Here is a 23,456-nt window from a genome sequence, read left to right as displayed (position 1 = left end):
GGTGATGTTGGGCACTATTTTTCCCCCTTTATTTAGAGCATTGTACATCATGTCCCTGCGAATGTGGTCTATTTTCAACCTCTGGATAAAGCAGAATATGGCTCGGGTGATCGCCACAGCGCAGAAGTGAGGAATGGGCCAGACCTGCACCATGCACAGCAACACCAAGAGTGCCTCACACCTGATGACCAGGTTCTTACCCACAATGGAGAGGGAGCGTCACCCCCACGTGCCCAGTTTTCTTTTCACCATACCCACTTGCTCTTTCCAGTCTTTTAACGCATGCCCTGGTTCCTCTGAACCATATCCCCTGCACCTTCAGGTAGTCTGACCTGACGGTGAAGGGGATAAAAGATGGGTCAGCCCAGTTCCCAAAGAACTTGGCATTGTTCTTGCCATGAGTTACCTTGGCTCCTGAGGTCAGTTCGAACTGGTCGCAGATGTTGATCAGTCTGTGCTGAGAGCCAGATAGAATATAGAAGGTTGAGAAGGGAAGTGAAAATCCAAATAAGAGAAACATAGAGAGAGTATGAAATGAGACTGGCAGCTAATGTAAAATGGAATCCCAAAGGCTTCTATAGGCATATAAAGAGTAAAATGGTGATAAAAAGAGAAGTGCCGCCAATTAGGGACCAAAAAGCAGATTTACACATGGAGGTAGTGGGCATAGCTGAGATATTAAATGAGTACTTTGCACCTGTCTTTACCAAGGAAGACGATGCTACCCAGGTCATGGTGAATGAGGAGGTAATTAATACACTAGAAGGATTTAAAGTTGATAAGGATGTATTGAATAGGCTGTCTGTACTTAAAGTTGATAAAGCACCAGGACTGGATGAGATGCATCCAAGGATACTGAAGGAAGTGAGAGTGGAAATTGCCGTGGCACTTGCCATAATTTTCCAATCCACTTAGGGGTGGTTACAGAGAACTGGAGAATTACAAATGTTACATCTTTGTTCAAAAACAGGGAGTAAGAATAAGACCAGCAACCACAGGCCAGTCAGTTTAACTTCGATGGTGGGGAAGCTTCTAGAAACAATAATTTGGGACAAAATTAATGGTCACTTGGGCAAATGCAGGTTAATTAAGGAAAACAGAATGGATTTGTTAAGGTTAAATCATATCTAACTAATTTGTTGGAGTGCTTTGAAAAGGTAACAGAGAGCATTGATAAGGGTAATGCTGTTAACGTGGTATACATGGATTTTCAAAAGGCATTTGATACAGTGCCGCACAAAGGACTTGAGAGGAAAGTTATAGCCCATGGAATAAAAGGGACAGTAACAGCATAGATACAAAATTGGCTGAGTGATAGGAAACAGAAGATTGGGGTTGATGGATGTTTTTTAGACTGGAGGAAGGTTTGTACTGGTCGGTGTTGGGCCCCTTGCTCTACTTGATGTATATATTAATGACCTAGACCTGTGTGTACAAGGCATAATTTCAAAATTTGTGGATGATACAAAACTTAGGAGCATTGTGAACTGTGAGGAGGATAGTGTAGAACTTCAAAAGGACATAGACAAGTTGGTGGAATGGGCTGACAAATGGCAAATGAAGCTTAATGCGGAGCTATGTGAAGTGATTCATTTTGGTAGGAAGAACACAGAAAACCAACATAAAATAAAGGGTACAATTCTAAAGGGGGTGCAGGAGCAGAGGGACCTGGGTGTATATGTACATAAGTCATTGAAGGTGACATGACAGGTTGAGAGCGCAGCTAATAAAGCATACAGTATCCTAGGCTTTATTAATAGGGCCAGAGAATGTGGTGGAGGCAGGTTCAATCGAGGCATTCAAAAGGGAGTTGGACTGTAATTTGTAAAGGAAGAATGCAAAGGGTTAGGGGGAGAGGGCAGGGGAATGATAATCAATGAATTGCTTATTTGGAGAGCTGATATAGACACGACGGACTGCATGGTCTCCTTCTGTGTAGTAACAGTTCTGTGATTCTGTGCTTTGTGAATTAGATTGAATCCTAATCAGAAAATATGAGTTAGGGAAAATTCCCAATACTCAATCACTAAAATACATCTTGCCTGAAACTTACTAGGAACAAGGTGGCTGACATACCTGCTGGCACTTTTAAGTGGTGGCAACACTGAATTGTGTCACCAGTGGGAATACTTGGAAACAAAAATACAGTGCAGTGTCTTTTTAGAGATTGGAATATGCATTTGTGCAAAGGCTTTAGTGAATTTAAAATAAATATATAACAAAATTACTAATTTATTAATAGACCGAAGAAACAATCTAATTATAGATTATTGTAAAATATTAAATTCACAGATGAATTAGTTGTGTTAGCAATACTGATATTTTCATTGTTGTTAATTTTAATTTAGCTGTCTAACAATGTACCATGGCTCATTAATTGCCTGCATTCATCTTCACAGGAGCAGAGTTTAATTTTTTTACATTCACAAAATCAGCAAGAAAGTATAATCTTACAACATTTAGTATTGACATGAGTATTTTAATTTTTCAAATCTATACAAGGCTATGTTCCTTTAATTCAATACTATGCATTGAACACAATACATGGATAGTATTGAATTAAAAGTACCAAACAGATCTCCTAGACCTATGCTTAAATATTAACTGCAATCATTCTACAGTTTAAACACAAAGGCCAACAGAAAAAGCCTTTCCATTTACACAGAAGTGTGAAAACTAACACTGTTAGAGGTGATGAAAGAAGGTGGAGGCCAATTATAAACTTGCAATGTTCTTAGAACTTTGAAGCACTTTGAAATCTTTCAGAAGAGTGACACAGATGATCATGTTTGTCAAGCTCTTATTGAGTGGACCACCATCTTTCTGAAACATACTATCAGTCAGACACATATAGCAGTATTCTAAATACAGAGTCTGTATATTTTCCTGCATGAATTCATTACACATTATTACTTTGTATGTTCATTGCCTATTTTCGTACATAAACATAAATAGTCTCAAAAACACAAACGTTGCTAAAGGATGTCTGCACTACTTAGCACTAAGAAAATGTACATCATCCACATCATGCCATGCAAACTTCATTGTTGTTTAAAGTTATCCTCAAATTCTCTCTCTAGACAGCCTGGTATGTAATACATCATTTACATTTGCAAAAATAAATCAGGTCTGCAGTAACGAAGTCCCATTTCAGGGGCTGGTGTTCCCAGGTTAATTTGAATAAACATGGATGTTTGATCAAATTCCAACCCAATCTAACCACACACTGTTAGCACAAATTGGTTCAAAGAGCATTAGAATGGGTAAGTGGATCAATTAATTGCCAAAGTTGTAGTGTACCACTGTCTAGAGAGATCTCAGTTCAATCCCTGGTCTATACCCTCACCCAAGGCAGCAGGGTATCAAAAGTTAATCTCAACATTTTGAAATAGTGGTAGGATGGGGACAAAAGAAATCATATTTCACACCTTTGATCTTGCTAGAAAGTTGAGTAAATTTAGATGTGGTAGGACCTGGCTTAGTTATTATGTCATATTAGTTATTTAGGTTCACAAATATAGAACAGTAACTTCGTTAAGCTAATGGTTAAGCTATTGACCAATGTGGAATTGTATCTCTACGTGAGTTAAGTTTTCAGAAGAGTATTGGGGAAATTCTGTTTGTGTGCGTGCATGTCCATGGAAGTCAAAGGGGAAGAGATGAAATAAAGATTTGAACGATTAGAAATTGTCAGTGATGTTATCCCGTCATTGAATAATGTTAACATCAAACGTCGCTCTTATTTTAGCTAAAGCATTAACAAATTTGTATTAGATACACTTTAATTCCAAGGGGTTATTAAGCAATTTTAAAACCAAATAACATCAATCCTGCAAATGTGCTCAGTATTTCAAAGGTTGGTGGGATGGAAGTATTAACATTTTGGATTTCATGCCTGTTATTGTTATTTTAGGACTACCAATTCTTCTATAATTTGGTGGTGAGCTGCCTTCTTGAACTGCTGCAGGCCATGTGGTGTAGATGCACCCACAGTGCTGTTGGAATGCAAGTTCCAAGATTTTGATCAAACGACAGTGAAGGAAAGGTGATATAGTTCCAAGACAGGATGGTCTGTTGTTTGGAGGAGAACCTGCAGGTGGTGGTGTCCCCATGCATCTGCTGCTCTTGTCCTTCTAGGTGGTAGAGGTCACGGGTTTGGAAGGTGCAAACGAAGGAGCCTTGGTGAGTTGTCATAGCGCACCTTGTACTGCCACTGTACATCAGTGGTGGAGGGAGTGAATGTTTAAAATGGTGGACGGGGTGCCAATCAAACATCCTGCTTTGTCCTGGATGGTGTCAAACTTCTTGAGTGTTGTTGGAGCTGCACTCATCCAGGCAAGCAGAGGGTATTCCATCACACTCTTGACTTGTGCCTTGTTGATGGTGGACAGTCTTTGGGGAGTCTGGAGGTGAGTTACTTGGTGCAGGATTCCCAGCCTCTGACCTGTTCTTGTAGCAACACTATTTATGGGGCTTGTCCAGTTCAGTTGCTGGTCACTGGTAACCACCAGGATCTTGATAGTGGGGGATTCAGCAATGGTAATGCCATTGAATGTCAAAGGGAAATGTTTAGATTCTCTCTTGTTGGAGATGGTCATTATCTGGCACTTTTTCGGTGGGAATGTTACTCAAGTTAGATGAATCACAGAAAGTTAGCATGCAGGTACAGTAAGTGATTAGGAAGGTGGCCTTTATTGCAAGGGGGATGGAGTATAAAAGTCGGGTAGTCTTGCTACAACTGGATAGGGCATTGGTGAGACCACACCTATGTGCAGTTTTGGTCACCTGACTTGAGGAGACATATACTGGAATTGTAAGCAGTTCAGAGAAGATACACTAGGCTCATTCCTGGGATGAAGGCCTCATCTTATGAAGGAAGATTGAGCAGGTTGGGCCTATACTCATTGGAGTTTAGAAGAATGAGAGGTGATCTTATTGATTATATATAAGATTCTGAGGGGGGCTTGACAGGGTATCTGTTGGGAGAACATTTTCCCTCGTGGCAGAATCTAGAACTGGTGAATCAGTTTCAAAATGAGAGGTATCCTATTTAAGTTAGAAATGAGTAGGGATTCCTTCTCTCAGAGGATCATTAATCTTTGAAACTCTCCACCCCAGAGAGCAGTGGAGGCTGGGTCATTGAATATATTGTCATGAAGGCCAAATCTAATTTCAGTTATGTTTTAAAATGTCCCCTTTAACTTACGGTGAAACAGAATGTTCTCAAAAGAGGAATGGTGAAGTCATGATAAATGCCTCAGCTCAGAAACATGCCCATGTAATCCAGTTGGCATGGGGAAAGAAATTCAAACAGAAACCCACTGAATTGTTGGGTGCCAGTTTAAACACGTTTGCACGGTACTTCAGACAAAGGGCAGCTGCTGTTTGAGACGTGGAGTCAAAGAAATTTCTGCTATGGGGAAGCAGGTGGACTGGTTTTGTGTTAACAACCAAGGAAAATGCTTGTGAGAGTTTTGCTTCTTTTTGAAAGGAAGGGAACAGAACAGATGGGACTCTTGAAACTTTCCGAAAGTTTGATATATTAGTTGTCTGCTATGTAATGTTTGGGAACAAAGAGTCGCCGAGGTGTGCCTTGCTGGTGATAACCAAAATTCGAGGACTTGAACAGGTAGTGTTGAAGGTCACTGAAAGTTCTGACCTGGCCTAACGGGGAGAAGTGAACCTCTGCTGGCAAGCTCATAGTGACTGTAGGACTATTATAGCAATGCTATATATCAGCCAGAAGCATGGCATTGCGAAAAAATGTTCCTAAGATATATTTTGATTGTGTTAATTAGTGAATGCAAAACTTACCTTTTTCCTTAATTTGATGTATTAGTTGTCTGCTATGTAATGTTTTTCCATGTTGATTTTTGTTTGCTTGTTACAGTAAAAGTCTTAAAACGTGAAATCTTGTCCTTCAGCTCTTTCCGTAAGTCCCTGGGAAATTCATCGCTTTTTAAAACAAGTTAATTGGTCTCTATGGGATCATAACGATTGGGCGTTCTTGCGGCATCAAACCCAAAGGCTGAAAATAGAATTTTCCCAGAACCTGGCTACTTTTGATGGGTCAGGCATTTTTGGAATCACAGAATCACACAGTGCAGAAGAGGCCCTTCGGCCCATCGAGTCTGCACCGACACATGAGAAACACCTGACTTACCTACCTAATCCCACTTACCAGTACTTGGCCCATAGCTTTGAATGTTATGATGTGCCAAGTGCTCATCCAGGTACTTTTTAAAGGATGTGAGGCAACCCGCCTCCACCACCCTCACAGGCAGCGCATTCCAGACCGTCACCACCCTCTGGGTAAAAATGTTTTTCCTCATATCCCCCCTAAACCTCCTGCCCCTCATCTTGAACTTATGTCCCCTCGTGACTGACCCTTCAACTAAGGGGAACAGCTGCTCCCTATCCACCCTGTCCATGCCCCTCATAATCTTCTACACCTCGATCAGGTCGCCCCTCAGTCTTCACTGCTCCAACGAAAACAACCCAAGTCTATCCAAACTCTCTTCATAACTTAAATGTTTCATCCCAGGCAATATTCTGGTGAATCTCCTCTGCACCCCCTCCAGTGCAATCACATCCTTCCTGTAATGTGGCGACCAGAACTGCACACAGTACTCCAGCTGTGGCCTCACCAAGGTTCTATACAACTCCAACATGACCTCCCTACTTTTGCAATCTATGCCTCAATTGATAAAGGCAAGTGTCCCATATGCCTTTTTCACCACTCTTGACCAGTGAATAGCTGGGGTTATATTTGACATCAGCAGCCTGATCCCAGTAATCGAGGTTGAGTTTGGGCAATGGATACGATGGCCAACTGGCAGGGCTGTTGAGCTGAAGGAGAACCCCTGCTCCAGCCATCTCCACAGAAGTTTATTTTTAAACGATGTACCTAACACTTTTTGTCTGTAGGTGCAGAGAGTATTCAATCACACTCCTGACTTAAGCCTTTGTTAGGAAATAGTGATAGTTTAACTAAGTTATATGTGTATTTGGGTGTATTAGGAATAAAGTATATCTTTAAGTTTAAGTTTAATTTATATTTTTCTATTTGTGGGTTAAAAAAGTGTTACCTGGGATCTAGTTTAATTTTAGAGTGGAGACAGCAGATCTAAGGTTTTATTTGTGTGCCTACATTCTAAAGAGATTTATGACCCTTGAAGTGGAGAGGTGTTATCAAGGGGGATAGTGGTTTAGGGAAGTTAAAACAAAGTAGAAAAAACTGTGCTGTTGCCTAACAACAGGGGTCCAGAGAGATTGACTCACAGAGACAGGGAAAACTAGAAAAGAAATTTCAGCTCAATTGAAGCCAGGATTCCAAAGAGGCTGGACAGGAAAGGAAGCTGCAGGAGCAGGGTCCAGAGACTAAAGAAGGATGTCCCCAAATCCAGGGGAGTGGAACAGGAAAGGTCACAAGAGGACGGTTAAGTCAAAGGAAAAAGACTGGAACCTGGAAAAGGTCCTGTTAAGTGAAGTTAAGAGTAAGGAGCAGAGACAAAGGTTCCAAGCTTTATGCTTGAAGAGAAGCTGCAGGAAGCAGACTTAAAGCAAAACAGCTTGTGAGAAGCCAGAAGGTCCAAGGAGACAGCTTAAGGTCTTTGATTCTTTACTATGGGCATGTGAAGCAGTGGTGTTCAGTTGGCATGGCTGAGCATTTGAGAGACAGCATGTGGAAGGAAGTTTGAACGAATGTGGCGATCCAGGGGAGAGGAACATTGGAAGGACAGTTCAAAGCCCTGGACGTGGACCCTTGCGGAAGGCATCTGAAAGGAAGTGTGATTTGGGAGAAGATTCCAGAGTGAGCTCTTTGAGAGTGGAGATAGGAAACTCTCCAATGAAAGATGGAGCTCAGCAAGACCAGTTGCCTCACGGTGTGACAAGCGTCTCGGGGGAGTTGAGGAGAGATTCAGAGCATCTATTTGAAATGGCATCTGTCACTTGGTTTCAAAATGTGGTATTTCTGACCATAGTCACCTATTGGTTTACATGGGCTGTGTACTTACTGTGAACATTATGAGTATAAGATAGTTTTTGTAACTTGTGTTATCCTTACAAATCTGTAGGTATCTGTAAAGCTTAACTAGACAAGATCTGGCTTGTCCAGTAGTAACGTCAGCTGGGATCATAACACCTTGTAGGTGGTGGACAGGCTTTGGGGAGTCAGGAGGCGAGTTGTTCACCGCTGAATTCCTAGCCTCTGATCTACTCTTGTAGCTATAGCATTTATATGTGTAGCTGTGGTGAAGGAGTATTGTAATATAGTTCATTTTCTCTTGTTTAATAAATGTTTTATTCTTTTGTTAAAAGTTCATCAGCTCGCTCCTGTGACTCTGTTCAGTAGCACCCTCCATGTATCTGGACAAAAAAATAAAAGTTATAACCTATCAAGCAGGGTTTCACCTTGAGATCTGGCTTGTCCAGTTGTAACATCAGCTGGGATCATAACACCTTGTAGGTGGTGGACAGGCTTTGGGGAGTCAGGAGGTGAGTTGCTCACCACTGAATTCCTAGCCTCTGATCTATTCTTGTAGCTATTGCATTTATATGGCTTGTCTAGTTAAGCTTCTGGCCAATGGTAACCCCCAGGGTGCTGTTAGTGGGACATTCAGCGACGGCAATACCTCTGAAAGTTAAGGGGCAATAGTTAGATTCTCTCTTGTTGGAGATGGTCATTGCTTGGCACTTGTGTGTCACAAATGTTACTTGCCACTTATTAGTCCAAACCTGAATGTTGTCCAGGTCTTGCTGCATATTAGCACAGACTGCTTCAGTGTCTGAGGAGTCATGAGTGGCACTGAACATTGTGCAATCATCGGTGAGCATCCCCACTTCTGACCTTATGATGGAGGGAAGATCATTGATGAAGCAACTGAAAATGGTTGGGGTCTGGGACACTACCCTGAGAACTCCTGTAGTGACGTCATGGGATTGAAATGATTGGCCTCCAACACCTACAGCCATCCTTTTCTGCAGTAGGTATGACTCCAGCCAGTAGACAATTTGCCCCCTGATTCCTATTATCTCCAGTTTTGCTACAGCGCCAGTTCAGTTCTTTTGCCCGCAATTGGGTTAAGGCTGTAATGAGGTCAGGAGCTGAGTGGCCCTAACAGAACCCAAACTGCAAGTTGCTTTTTCACTTCTCCTCTGAGCCTTCTATATACCGCCTGGTTCTCGGTTGTATTATCCACCTGATATCTGTCATAAGCAGACTTTTGGTATTCATTTAGTGCCTAAATTCAGTGAGCAAGGAGTTGAAATGTACTTTGTGTCATTTGAGAAAATTGCCACAAAACTGCAGCAGCATAGCGAAAACTGCAGTATTTTACTGTAGACTGTGTTTGTAGAAAAAGCTTTGGAGGTGTACTCATCTCTTTCCAACAGTCTGGTGACTATGACATGGTGAAAACTGTTACATCAATGCCTATGATTTAGTACCAGAGGCTTAAAGACTGAAATTTAAAAATTTGAGGAAGAAACAGAGTCAGTGTTTTGTGGAATTTGCCAGAGAACAGGAGATGCCATTTGATAGCTGGTATGGGTAGATTAAGGCTGAACCAGACTTTGAGAACCTCAGAGACATGATTCTAATGGAAGGATTTAAAAATAACGCCCCTTTGAGAATAAGATCCCACCTGGAAGACCATAAAGCTTCTAAGAAAAGGGGGGCTGCAGTAATGGCAGAGCCTACAAGCTGTCTCACAAGCCTATGTTTGGAAACTCAGAAACTGTAGAGGTAAGAGATCTGATTATGGTGGGCCAAATGGCCCATGGATGGAAACAGACCCTCCGCAGAGTAGTAAGAGAGACAGTCTGGAAAATAAGTTTAAATCAAAAAGACTGACATGTTATCTTTGTCATGAAATAGGGTATCTGAAGGTTAATTATTGGAAATTAAAAAGCAAGACTGCAGCATCTGTAATTTGCACAGCGCTTCTCCAAAGAATACTGTCCTAGTGCGTAAAGCTTACAACAAGTCAGTGGGTTCTCCTGTGTTTACTACTAAAGTGGATCAGGTGCAGGAAATTATCTAAGTTTTCTGTTTAAAGGTGAAGTATCCTCATCTTTATCTGGTGAGGTAGGGAAGTCAATTGTTATTTTTAGAGATAGAGGATCAACACAGTCACTGATGTTGGCAGGTGTCAGGGAATTCTCTCCAGAAAATTTGCTAAATAAAAATGGATTGATATGGGTATTGATGAAAATTGTTACCCACTCCTTTGCATAGAGTACATTTAAAATGTGCCTTAATTACTGGTCCTGTAATTGTTGGTGTTGTGCATAATTTGCCTACTGACAGTGTGGATTTTATATTATGAAATGACTTGGCTGTGGATAAGGTATTTGCTGTCTCCAGTGGTTTCGGGAAAGCCCGTTCAGGCTGGTTAAATTGAAATTGTACAGGAAAATCCAAGTGACTTACAAGAATCTATGTCTTTCTGTAAACCAGCTATGAGAAGTAAGGCTTCAGCCTAGTTCGAAGCTGAACCTAATAATTTTAAAAGGACATTGGAGCTGTCACATTGGCTGAAAAGAACAAATTAATGGCAGCTGGAGATAAGTTCAAGCTGTCTGAATTAAAAATGCAAGAGAGGTATAAGCAAGATGTGGTAAAGGAGATAGCAATAGTACTCAAGGCTAATGATGAATCAAAGGAGAGGAATGCTTCAAAGGGGAGTGGAAAAGCTGAATCCAGTGCTAACACAATAGAGCTGTGAGGAAGGATATGTATTCTTGAATGTAACTTAAAACTTCAAAATGAAGAGGTGATGATTCTTGCTATAAAGGAATGAGACAAAGCCCATAGTCAATGGGATGATGAAAAGCAAAAAGAAATTGAAGAAATTTGCAAACTGAATAAAGAGTATCAAGTTTTCTTAGCTGAACATCAAAATAACCTTAACAAAATTCTAAAAGCAGCTAAGGAGGATTTTACTCAGCAGAAAAATAAAGTGCTTATGCAAAAGGGAGCAGTGTTAAACTTGTGTCTTCTATAAAAGAAAACCAAAGGGCTAAATCATGGAAAAGAATTTAAAAGATAAAAATTATCCTGAGTTTAAACAGGATGAGGTGAATTCAATTGTTATGCAGAGCAATTTGGATGTTTGGCTGGTTAAAACTTTCTTCATAGACTTGAACATGAAAAAACATTGAGACATGGAAGAAAATTGGGACCTGGAGTTAGAACCTAAACAGAGTGCTTCAGATAATAAAAGCAAAATACTGCAGATGCTGGAAATCTGAAATAAAAACAAGTCCTAGAAATACTCAGCAGATCTGGCAGTATCTATGTTTTTCTCTCCACAAATCTGCTGAGTATTTTCAAAACTTTCTTCTTTTCTTTCCATGTGGTTCAGAATTGATTTTAAAAAGTGAAAACCCTGGTCACAATTTACTGTCTGGCTTTAAAGAAGAACAAAGGAAATTGCTGAATTCAGAGGATAAGAAGCACTATGGCAGGGGTTTTCTTCTTGGATTCCAGTTGACAGCTGCCAGTACCCAAAAGTTATAAGTCTCTGCGGGGATGGTAACAATATTCAAAGCTGAGATGGGCAGATTTTTCATCTACAAGGGAGTCAAGGCTTATAGGGGACAGGCAGGAAAGTGGAATTGAGACCATGTTCAGATCAGTCATGATCTTACTGAATAGTGGAGCAGGATCCAAGGACTGAACATCCTACTCCTGCCATTCAAGCAGGCTGCTTTGTAATGGATGATGTTGAGTGGTTCGAGTACTGTTGGAGTTGCACTCATTCAGGCAAGTAGAAAGTATTCCCATAAGACCATAAGGCATAGGAGCAGAAGTAGGAAATTCGGCCCATCGAGTCTGCTCCATCATTCAATGAGATCATGGCTGATCTGATAATCCTCAACTCCACTTTCCTGCCTTTTCTCCATAACCCTTGATTCCCCTACTGATGAAAAATCTGTCTATCTCAGCCTTGAAGATACTCAACGACCAAGTCTCTACAGCCCTCTGTGGTAAAGAAGTCCACAGAATGATTACCCTCTGGGAGAAGAACTTCGTCATCATCTGTTTTAAATGGGCGCCCTCTTACTCTGAGATTATGCCCTCTGGTCCTAGACTCTTCCACAAGAGGAAACAACCTTTCAGCATCTACCCTGTCAAGCCCTCCAAGAATCTTAAATGTTTCAATAAGGTCGCTTCTCATTCTTCTAAACTCCAGTAAGTACAGGCCCAACCGACTCAATCTCTCCTCATAAGAAAATCCCTCCATGCCCGGGATCAACGTAGTGAACTTCTCTGGAAGTGCCTCCAATGCCAGTATATCTTTCCTTCGACAAGGGGGCCAAAACCGTTCACTGTGTTCTAGGTGTGGTCTAACTAGTGCCTTGTATAGTTTTAGCAAGACTTCCCTATTTTTATACTCCATTCCCTTAAAAATAAAGGCCAACATTCCATTTGCCTTCCCTATTACCTGTTGAACTTGTATGTTAGCTTTTTGGGATTCATGCGCAAAGACTCCCTAATCTCTCTGTGCTACAGCCTTTTGCAGTCTTTGTCCATTTAAATAATATTCAGCTCCTCTATTCTTCCTGCCAAAATGCATAACCTCACATTTTCCCACATTATATTCCATCTGCCAAGTTTTTGTCCACTCACTTAACCTGTCTATATCCCTCTGTCGTCTGCTTGTGTCATCCTCATCACTTGCCTTCCTGGTTATTTTTGTGTCATCCGCAAACTTGGCGATAGTACATTCACTTCCCTCAACAAGTCATTAATATGTATTGTAAGTAATTGAGGCCCCAGCACTGATCCCTGTGGCACTCCATTAGTTACAGGTTGTCATCCCGAAAATGCCCCCCTTATCCCAACTCTCTGTCTTCTATTAGTTAGCCAATCCTCTATCCATGCTAATATACTACCCCCAACACCATGGGCTCTTATCTTATTAGGTAGCCTTGTGTGTAGTACCTTATCGAATGCCTTTTGGGAATCCAAATATATTACATCTACTGGTTCCCCTTTATCTATCCTGCTTGTTGCCTCCTCAAAGAATTCTAATAAATTTGTTAGGCATGATTTTCCCTTCATGAAGCCGTGCTGACTCTGCTTGATTAGATTATGTATTTCTAAATGCTCTGCTATTACATCATTTATAATAGACTTCAACATTTTCGCAATGATAGATGTTAAGCTAACTGGCTTATAGTTACCTGTTTTTTTGTCTCCCTTCCTTTTTGAATAAGGATGTTACATTGGCCATTTGCCAATCCTCTGGGGCTTTTCCAGAATCTAAGGATTCTTGGAAGATTACTACCAGTGCATCCACAAGCTCTGTAGCTACTTCCTTTAATATCCTAGGATGCAACCCATCAGGTCCAGGGGACTTATTGGCCTTTAGCCCCATTAGTTTCCCTAGTACTTTTGCTCTAGTTCTAGTTATTGCATTTATTTCCTCATCTCCCTTTTGCCCCTTGATTATTTAGTATTTTTGGAATGCTAGCAGTATCTGCTACCATGAAGACTGAAGCAAAGTATTTATTAAACTCCTCTGCCATTTCCTGGTTCCCCATTATTTCCCCAGCCTCATTCTCTAAGGGGCCTATGTTCACTTTGGCCTCTCTCTTCCTTTTTATATATCTAAAGAAGCTCTTCCGATCTGTTTTTATATTACTTGCTAGTTTACCCTCAAAGTTTATTTTCTCCCTCTTTACTTTTTTTTGGTCATCTTTTGTTGGTTTTTAAAATTTTCCCAATCGTCTGGCTTACCACTAATCTTTGCCACATTGTATGTTTTTTCTTTCAATTTGATACTGTCCTTAACTTCCTTGGTTAACCGTGGTTCCCCATTACAGTCCTGACTTGTTGAGTCAGGAGGCAAGTTACTAACTGCAGAATTCCAAGCCTCTGACCTGCTCTTGTAGCCATAGCATTTATATGGCTGGTCCAGTGCAGTTTCTGATGAATGGTAACCCTGAGGATGCTGGTGGTAGGGGATTCAGCAAAGCTGTTGAGCGGCAAGAGAAAATGGTTAGATTCTCCCTAATCATTCCCTGAAACTTGTGTGGTGCAAATGTTATGGGCCACTTGTCAGCCCAAAGGTGAATGTTGCACAGTTCTTGCTGCATGCGAGCTTTAGAAGATATTCATTGCCTAGCATTTGTATGGTGCAAATGTTGCTTGCCACCTATCAGCCCAAGCCTGAATGTTGTCCAAGTTTCGCTGCATGCAGGCACAAACTCCTTCATTACCGGAGGAGTTTAAACTGGCACTGAACACTGCAATCATCAGTGAGCATCCCCACTTCTGACCTCATGATGGAGGGAAAGTAATTGATGAAGCAGCTGAAGATGGTTTGGCCTAGGGCAGTACTCTGAGGAACTCCAGCAATGATGTCTTGAGGCTGAGATGATTGGCCTCCAAAAACCACAATCATCTTGCTTTGTGCTGATTATGATTCCAATCCGTGAAGAGATTTCCCCCCAATTCAGTTTTGCTCAGGCTCCCTGAATCCATAGTTGGTCAAAAGCCATCTGATGTCAAGGGCAGTCACTTTCACCTCTCCTCTTGAATTTAACTCTTTTGCCCATGCTTGGATCAAGTCTGCAATGAGATGTGGAGCATCAAATAGCATTGATGAGCAGGTTATTGTTGACCAAATGCTGCTTGATAGCCTTTCATCATTTTGCTGATAATTGAGAGTAGATTGTTGAAAAAAGACATTTTGTCAAAGCTTGTTGGATAATGGCTACCCTGATAGGATCATTTTGCGCTGCATCACGCAAACTCATGAACAGGCCTAAGGCTGTCACTTTTGGCCCTGAAAAGTTCCCAGTCTACCTCAGATTATCCTGGAAGGGCAAGGTGTTTCAAAAATTTGAGCAACAGGAGAAGCTAGCTGCTTCTTGCTACTACTATGCAGTAGCAACACGAGTGGTGTTTGCCACTGAGAGGATGCTGCTGTCAAGCCAAAGGCCAGAATTTTACGTCTCACAGGCGGGCGCGCGCCCGAACTGAACTGATGTGAAATAGTGCAAGATGACGTTGGGCGGCATCCCGATATCATCCCACATGCGAGCGGGCAAGCAGTGTTGGAGCCACACCTGCCAACAATTAAAGGGCCACTTAAGGCCATTAAAAAGGCAATTGATCCTGATTTTACGTTGCCGTGCAATTTCGCGCTCATCGCACGAGCAAAACGGGCAGGCCGGCAGCCCACTTTTAATGAAACCTTATCCAAGGGCGGGTTAAAAAGGGTCTGCAGCATTGCGATTGTGAGTAGTGAGGGGTTTAGTAGATAGTTTGCTGCTGGTTGCCTATTTGAGTTTGACAGCTTCAATTCTGTTCTGAGCTTTACTCTTAGCACTTCTAGGCTTCATTTCAGGACTCATTGGTGCCTCCAAGGCCCCCCAGAAGATTTTGACTATGTGGACCCTTGCAGGTATTAGACAGCCTTCTATCACCCTGGTAATGGGGTTTGTGCTCTCCGCTGGTGGCACCTCATCCTCCGAGGAAGAGAGGAGCAGAAGGGAGAAGAGGCCTATGTCCCAATGCAGCTTCCAGGCGAGCGCCGTGTGAGGTGAGGCGCAGGCACAAGGGACGCAGGGCCAGCAGGTGGTCCAAGGCAAAAGGTGCCGCAGAAGACACCGCTATCTTGCTGTCAGGGTTTACAGGCAGCAATGTAGCTACCTCAATATGTCCGAGGTGCAATACCAAAGGAGGCTCCACCTCTCCAGGGAGGCTGTAACCCGTGATCTACATTTGTCAGATGTTTGGGCCTGAGATCACCTCCAGCTGTGAGGGTGGACATCCCATGCCAGTGACTCTGAAGGTCACAGTGGCCCTCAACTTCTATGCCTCCAGGGCCCAGTGGGGGATCTGTGTGGAGTGTCCCATTCAGTTGTCCACAGTTGGGTCAAGCTGGTGACTGATGCTCTGTTCAGGTGGGTAATGGCATTTATTCATTTCCATGCGGAAGTTGCCAGCCAGACTGAGCGAGCCAGAGGGTTTGCAGCGATTGCTGGGTTCCCCCGCATCCAGGTGCACTCGGCCGCACACGTGGCCATCAAGGTGCCAGCGGGTCAGCTGGGTGCCTCTATCAACAGGACGGGCTTCCACTCGATGAACGTCCAGATAGTTTGTGGCCACAAGACGCAGATCCTGCAAGTCTGTGCAAGGTACCCTGGTAGCTCCCATGACGCTTACATCCTCAGACACTCATAGATGCCAAGGCTGTTCACTGCTCCAGCCCGACTGGATGGATGGCTGCTGGGTGACAAGGGCTATCCACTGAAAAGGTGGCTTATGACGCCTCTCCGCCACCCAAGAACAGAGGCAGAGCAGCATTATAATAGGAATCATGCCTCCACAAGTGATAGAGAGGGCCATGAGTCTTCTTAAGATGTGCTTCCGATGCCTGGACTGTTCAGGGAAGCGCTACAATGCCCTCCAGAGTGGGTGTCACTGATGGTGGTTGCATGCTGCGCTCTCCATAATCTGGCTCTGGCAAGGGCAGACCCACTGAGGAAGAGGATCTTGACGCTGTTCCACAGGCCACAGATGATGAATCCAGTGATGAGTCAGAAGAGGAGCGGGATAAAAAGAAGAGCACGGTGAGGGCGTGGAGGTAGGCCTCTGGATCCTTCAGATCTGCTTCCACCTCATGCCAGGGCTGTTGCCTCCATCCTGGATGTATGAAATGACCCTTTCCTTTGAACCCAAAGTCCACAGTGCCTGTGCACTAAAGTTTAGAGCTGCTCACATTCAGCATGAGAAACTGGCATGTCCTGCGCCTACAAAACAAGTGAAGCATTCTCAGGCCATTAAGACAAAAGCAAGATGTATATCATGTTGACACTCACATCAAATGAACATAACAATATATGGTGTTAACTGTCACATCAGCAAACATATTAACAAAACATGGCAGAACAGAGGATGATCCGTGAACAGTCCTTAAGCTTATGTTTGCGAGTGCTGCATCTTGTTGTGTGCCCCCAACCAACCAACCAACCTTGCTGGCAGCAGCATTGGAGGCAGCCTGCTAACTGTGTTGTCCTGTTGGCCTTGATGACCTTGGGGGTTAGCCTCTGGCCAGTGGAGCCATCTGGAAGGGAGCGGCCAGTGCCTCGGCTAGCCTCTCCCCAGTCATTGCAGCTTCATTAGATGCCACGATCACGGGCAGAGGGGCGGAGGAGCCGCAGTCATCATCCAGAGTGCCCTGAGGAGGAGCCCGCAGAGATGACAAGCAGGTCGTGTGCCAACATGAGGTCGCTCTGGACCTCCCTGCTCGCCATTGATGGACAGGCACCTAGCTGGGATACTGGGTGCCTCATCCATCTCCCACACTGGCACTGACCTCCTGAGGTCATTGCATGTGTTATGGCTTCCAGGGCCGAGTGCAGCCCCAGGAACCCCTGGTTCTGTCCCTGGAGTTGCCTCTCCATGAGTGTCGCCACTGTCTCAATGGAGGAGGCAGTGCACTCAACGATGAGGGTCAACGCTCTGCATGGACTCCTCCACAACAGAGACCATAGCACGCATATTCTCATGGATCTCCGCCAGATCCTCCCGCACATCCCGCTGGACATCCAGCATCTGCCACTTAATGGACAACTCCAGAGACTCATCATCTGCCTTCAAATCAGCATCATCCTAGTCACCAGCAGTCCTCCAACTGCCGCCATCCTGGCCTTTCTCTGCCTCTGCATGCTCCTCAAGCGAGTGTGAAGTGCCCTCACTGCTATGCACCAGCATTTTAGCTGACGATCTAATGCCCATCAAGGTGCTAGTATCTGCGCTGGTTCTTAGTGCAGGGAGGGGTTATGATGCAGGTGCATCTAAAGCCCAGTGGTCTTCTGGTGTCAAGGGCGATGTTTGGGGTCCTGCGTTCGTGCGCGAGCTGGCAATTCTAGGGGAGAACTACAACATGTCATTAGTTTAAGTCATCACACTGTCACTGTGCATGCCAGGCACGCTGTTGAGACAATGGAGATCTGCATCATGGTCCAATTGTTTTTCAATGATCAATGGTGACTTCAGGTTTGAGGCTCCCATTAATGATGCGACTACACAAGAATGTTCGCACAATCTGACACTCGCGCCTCTGTTCACTGCACTCTTAACTTCGTCAGAGACCCCTACCTCTCCACGACCAGCTGACCAAGGTGGGTGGTAGCTCTCCAGCTCCAAGGCATCCATCTCATACCTTGTCAGAGCGAGGAAGTTTGGGGGTCTCCGCCTGTCTTAGTTCTTTCGTTGGTATTATGGCTTCTCTTCTCCTGAAATGGCAGAGGAGCATTGATTTGTCCACTCTCTACCCGCAGTGCCATTGCAACCTGGCAAACCCTCACCCGGGACACCTTGCAAGGCACATCCGAGTCATGGCCCTCAACCCGCAAGGCACTCAGGCCAGGCAGCCAGGGCTCGTCCCCTTGACCGGCGCCCAGTGTCAGTGATAGTTGGCACTCAGGCTCTAACACCCCTGAGCTCCACAGGGGGACGGTCACACCTTAACACTTCTCCACACTGATCCATGCCAACTCGGTACTGACCCTTGCTGAGCACAGCAGATCATTGAACCTTTTGTGGCACTGCACCATGTGCGCTGCACAACATCATGGCCGCTGACCTCGGCTGTCACCTCCCCCCAGGCTTTTTTGGTCAGGTGCTGTGGCCTCCTCTTGCCATCCCTGGGTACTAGTGTCTCACTCGACACCGACCTCCTCCACAAGGGCCGTGAGGCACCAGTCCGAGAAACGGAGGGGCCGAGTGCCCACCTGACTTGTCCTTCCGCCGGACGTCTCCAGCTGCTGGTGAGGCCATGTTTGAATGAAATGGTTTCCTGGACAGACTCCAAAGATTCTTCCCTGGCAGCCTTCAAGGAGCTGCCTCTGCTGTTTAAAGCACCCACTGGGTCGCCATTGGACCCAGCCCCCGCCCGGCCCTTCCCAACTATTGAGAATACATTTTTCATGCTGGGTGGACCTTAATTGGCTATCAAGCGTGAAGTAGTGTTTGCAACGTGTCCACGGCCAGGAGTGGATTCCACATCTGCTTCCGCTTCTGCTCCCGCCAACTTGGCGCGCACACCAAGCATGAAATTCAGACCAAAAAGGTGTTCTGCCTATCACACAAATGAGCAATGTGGTATATGAATTTCAGTGCTGGTGTGATGCTAGGTATGTAGGCCGTACGTCCCAAAGGCTGGCTGATCCTATCAAACAGCAAGTCCCTTCCGCTGTTTGTAACGGGCAAGGTACAGAATGTACTCAACCAGCCTTTGCTTGCAAAACTCAAAACACAGTGTCCAACATTAGGTGTGATTCCGCGATTGGACAATATTTGCTAAATAATTCTGTGTGCTAAAAATCACGCTGACATCCAGTTTAAGATTGTCAGTCAGGCTCGCAGTGTGGCACGTTTGCATGTACTGGAAGCTACATATATTAATACACAAGGCCCTGTTCTTTTCAGACAGAAAGAACATGTACATACATTGCACCTGTTTCAGCTAAACAAAATAAGTGATAGCCATTCGCTGCTTCATTCCTCAGGGCAATGCCTTGACCAATCAGAGTCAAGTTGGTTGGTTTAAATTTCAAATAATGCTTGGCAGTTAACTGTCAGTAACCATTAACTGGTGCATTCTCCATGGCAGTGCCTCTATCAATCAGAGTCCACTTGACAACCAATCAGCACTCTCTTCTCATACAGTATAAAGTTGTTGTTTCCCCTGACATTGGTATTCTTGCAGTTGTCCTGATGAGTGAAAGGTGAAAAACTTTGACAAAATGTCTTTTTTCAACAATACTCAAGTTCTGTACTACCAAACGACTATGAGAGTAGGTCAATGGGGCAGTGACTGGTTCGATTAGATCTGTCCCGATTTTTGTCAACAGGGCATATCTGGGCAATTTTCTATATCATCAGGTAGATGTCAGTGTCTTAGATGTACTTGAACAGCTTGGCAAGGGTCATGGCTAGTTTTGGAGCACAAGTCTTCAGTATTACAGGCAAGATGTTTTCAAGATCAATAGCCTTTGCTGTATCCAGTGCCTTTAGTGATTTCTAGATGTCACATAGACTGAACCAAATCAGTTAAAAACTGGCATCTGTGATGCTAAGGACCTCAGGAGAAAGCTGGGATGGATCATTCACTTGGCATTTCTGACTGAAGATGGTTGCAAATGCTATAGTCTTGGCTTTTGCACTGATATGCTGGGCTTCCACATCATTGAGGATAGGTATACTTGTAAGGCCTCCACCTCTAGTTAGTTGTTAAATTGTCCACCACCATTCACAACTGGATGTGGCAGGACTGCAGAGCTTTGGTAGGATCTGTTGCTTGTGAGATTGCTGAGCTTTGTCTGTGACATGCATATAGTCCTGTGTTGTAACTACAGTAGGCTGGCACTGCATTTTTAGGTATGTTTGGTGCTGCTCCTGGCATGCACTTCTGTGTTCCTCGTTGAAACAGGGTTGATTCCTTGGTTCAATGCTAATGGTATAGCGAGAGATATGACTGGATCATGAGGTCGCAGATTGCGCCTGAATACAATTCTGCTGCCGTTGATGGCTCACAGTGTCTCATGGATGTCTAGTTTTGAGTTGCTAGATCTGTTCTGAATTCTGAACTTTTGCGCATTCCCAATTTCCTCAATATTGGCAACTGTGTTTTCAGCTGCTGAGGCCTCATATTTTGAAATTTCCTCTCTAAAACACCTTTTGTCTTGCTCCCTCTCTTTCTTACTTTAAGATGCTCCTGAAATCATAGCTCTTTGACCAAGCTTTTGGCTACTTGGCCTAATATCTTTTCATGAGGTTCAGTGTCAAATTTTGTTTGGTGGTGCTCATGTGAAGTGTCTTGGAATGCTTTGTCATATTAAAGCCGCTATATAAATGCAAGTTGTTGTTTGTTGTCGTTATCAAAGTTACGGTTTTTAGTACCTTAAGAACAGAAACTCCTGCCAACTATCAGATGCTTTTTAGAGCCAGGTTCATGAACCTAATTCATATAAATAATGTACTTTGGATAGTGCCTGAATTTTCATATTAAAATGCATATTTTTAAAATAAGTATGGTTATGAATTGCAAAATTAAACAGTAATCTGAATCTTCTACCATTTTTCTGAATTTTCCTTCACTACAAGAATCACCAAGTCTCCTTCGACAGCATTTTCCAAACCCATGACTACTATCATCTAGAAGGACAAGAACAGCAGACTATGAATACCACCACGTAGAAGTTCTTCTCCAAGCCACTCACCATTGTGACTTGGAAATATATTGTCGTTCCTTCACTGCCGCTGGATCAAACTCCTAGAATTCCCTCCCTAACAGCACTGTGGATATACCTAAACCATATGGACTGCAGCAGTTCAAAAAAGCAGCTCACCCACCACCATCTTCTCAAGTGTAATTAAGGACAGGCAATAAATGCTGGCCTAGCCAGCGATGCTCACATCCCATGAACGAATTAAAAAATCATTTGATTGAAAAATAATACTGATTAATTGCAACAAGCTTCTTATATGCCTCTGACCAGCTTAATTGCATTGGCTCCTAACGCAAGCATTTAAAATTGATGGAAAATGGTAAATATTGACCCCAATCAATTAAAGATGATAAACAGGTGCAGCATACCTGTAATAAAGTCTGAGTGTCTGAATTTCTTCATCTTGTTTCTTACATCGCTGTAAAGCTCCGTCCCTTTCTTTCTGTGTTGTTAGTAGTTGGGCCTGCAAATAATGACATTTATTTAGTTTGACTACAATACGCACTCTGGCTATTTATTGTTTTCTTAAATTCAAAGGGCTTTGCACAAAGGTTTGGTATAAGCTGCTATTGTTGTATTTTAGTTTACAGTAAAGGAAGCACTAATTGGTTTTGGACTACTTTTTAAAACAAACATAGCCTATACTACTTTGCAATTATTCAGATATGGTACTTAAAAGTAGAATGCAAGCATTGCAAGAGTAGATTTCCTCTACTCGATGCTACTTTGCATTCTATAGTGGATCTGTAGGATCCAGCAACCTGGTAGGCAGTAGTCAGGCTGACTGGCTAATCAGATTGAAGATTTCTCTCAGATTGCAAAGCAGGAATTAATAAACATGGGATATAATTCACATTTAAATCATTGTACAGAAAACAAAATGCTGATTGGTACATAAATATGGGATTGAAAGAGTAGCTGAAATATGAAACTAACTGAAAAATAAAAATTAATTTTCATTATTTTAAAAATCAAGCAATTTTTAAAATGTACTTTTGAGACTTCATACTTGTAAAATGAGTTTTCAGGGACTCAGGAGTTGTTTAGAATAGTTAGAGCTTAGTGCAGCATTAAAAACCCAGTTACTCCTGAATGCTCAAACTTCTGATTATTTTTACACTGAGAATAGTACATAAAAGTTCAAGTTCATGTGAAATCAGTGATTCTATGTTGATTGCAATTACGAAGACTGCAACAACACATCTTATGGAGGAGCAGAGTATCACTGACAGCAATGTTCAGGTTTCTGTGTTTAACCGCACAGGTGCAGGTGGTATGAGTTGCTCTGAATTTTACACAGTATTGATGACAAGTTCCAATAGTTTCACCACCACTACAGCTGCAAATTCCAGGCCATTTAAATCCCCACCACTTGCATTATCACCATTTATCCTGCACAGCTGCCTATCTCAGGCAAAAGGCACCACAAAGATGCCGCTTAAACTGATGAAGTCAGCCAGCTATTTTGGGCAATTTCGGCAGTTGTTTGCACCTCGTTAAAATTCAATTATCCCATCATTAATATTTAACTTCAAATGACCAATTCATTTTGCTGAAATCAACCCCTTATAGCACTTTCCCTCTCACTCATTGTTTGATTTTGCTGAAAAAGCCTAAGGGGTGTATGTGGATCATTATTCAAGTTTCATTGATTTCATATCCAGTTCCTGGCTGTTTGTAAAGATTCCCTGAAACTTTTCTGATTTTCTTGGTCTGGAGTTTTGCAGGCACACAGCTCCCCTTGTATCATAGTGCAGATGGGTCTCTTATCAAGCCTTTCTTTCATCAGTATTAGAATAGCAATAGGTTGCTAATCTATCTATCTCCCAGATACCATACCTGAATCACAAACCGCTACATGCCTTTTAACAAACAGTAAGGCCAACATTGAAACACATGCACATGTCACACTTTGTTTCAGATGGAAAACAGGAAGATGTTAGGTGCTTCACAGCAATCTATAAAATTTTTTAACTGAACAATTAAGCGCCGAGTGACCCTTCTCTGTCTTATATGAATTATGCTTTCTGGCCTTAAAGCAGCTGCACATCTCATTGTGCATTACACAGTTATCTTGTCATTCTAAAATAGTGCACCAAACAATTTACTGAGAGTAATGGCACACAGGGTCAGTTACTGTTGGCTCTTTACCTATCATAGATGTGTAAGCTTCCTTCTATCAGTCGGTAATGTATATC

General features: G+C 43.1%; 1 protein-coding gene across 21 annotated transcripts in view; it reads right to left on the bottom strand.

Moving 5' to 3' along the window:
* Positions 1-23,456, bottom strand: part of mipol1 (mirror-image polydactyly 1) — a 379,557-nt gene that overhangs the window by 97,502 nt on the left and 258,599 nt on the right. For all 21 annotated transcript variants that reach the window (XR_013579490.1, XR_013579491.1, XM_078562782.1 and 18 more), the window contains one exon: positions 21,627-21,721. Coding sequence is in view for 19 of the 21 variants with exons in the window: in XM_078562782.1 (XP_078418908.1) it covers positions 21,627-21,721 (95 nt within the window). In the remaining 2 variants the exon portion in view is untranslated. The remainder of the gene's footprint in view (positions 1-21,626; positions 21,722-23,456) is intronic.

This window comes from Cetorhinus maximus, chromosome 18 (assembly GCF_964194155.1).
Source record: "Cetorhinus maximus chromosome 18, sCetMax3.hap1.1, whole genome shotgun sequence".
In the NCBI taxonomy this organism is placed as follows: domain Eukaryota; kingdom Metazoa; phylum Chordata; class Chondrichthyes; order Lamniformes; family Cetorhinidae; genus Cetorhinus; species Cetorhinus maximus.
Note: the sequence above shows the minus strand (reverse complement) of the source record. Positions and strands in the feature narration are given on the sequence as shown.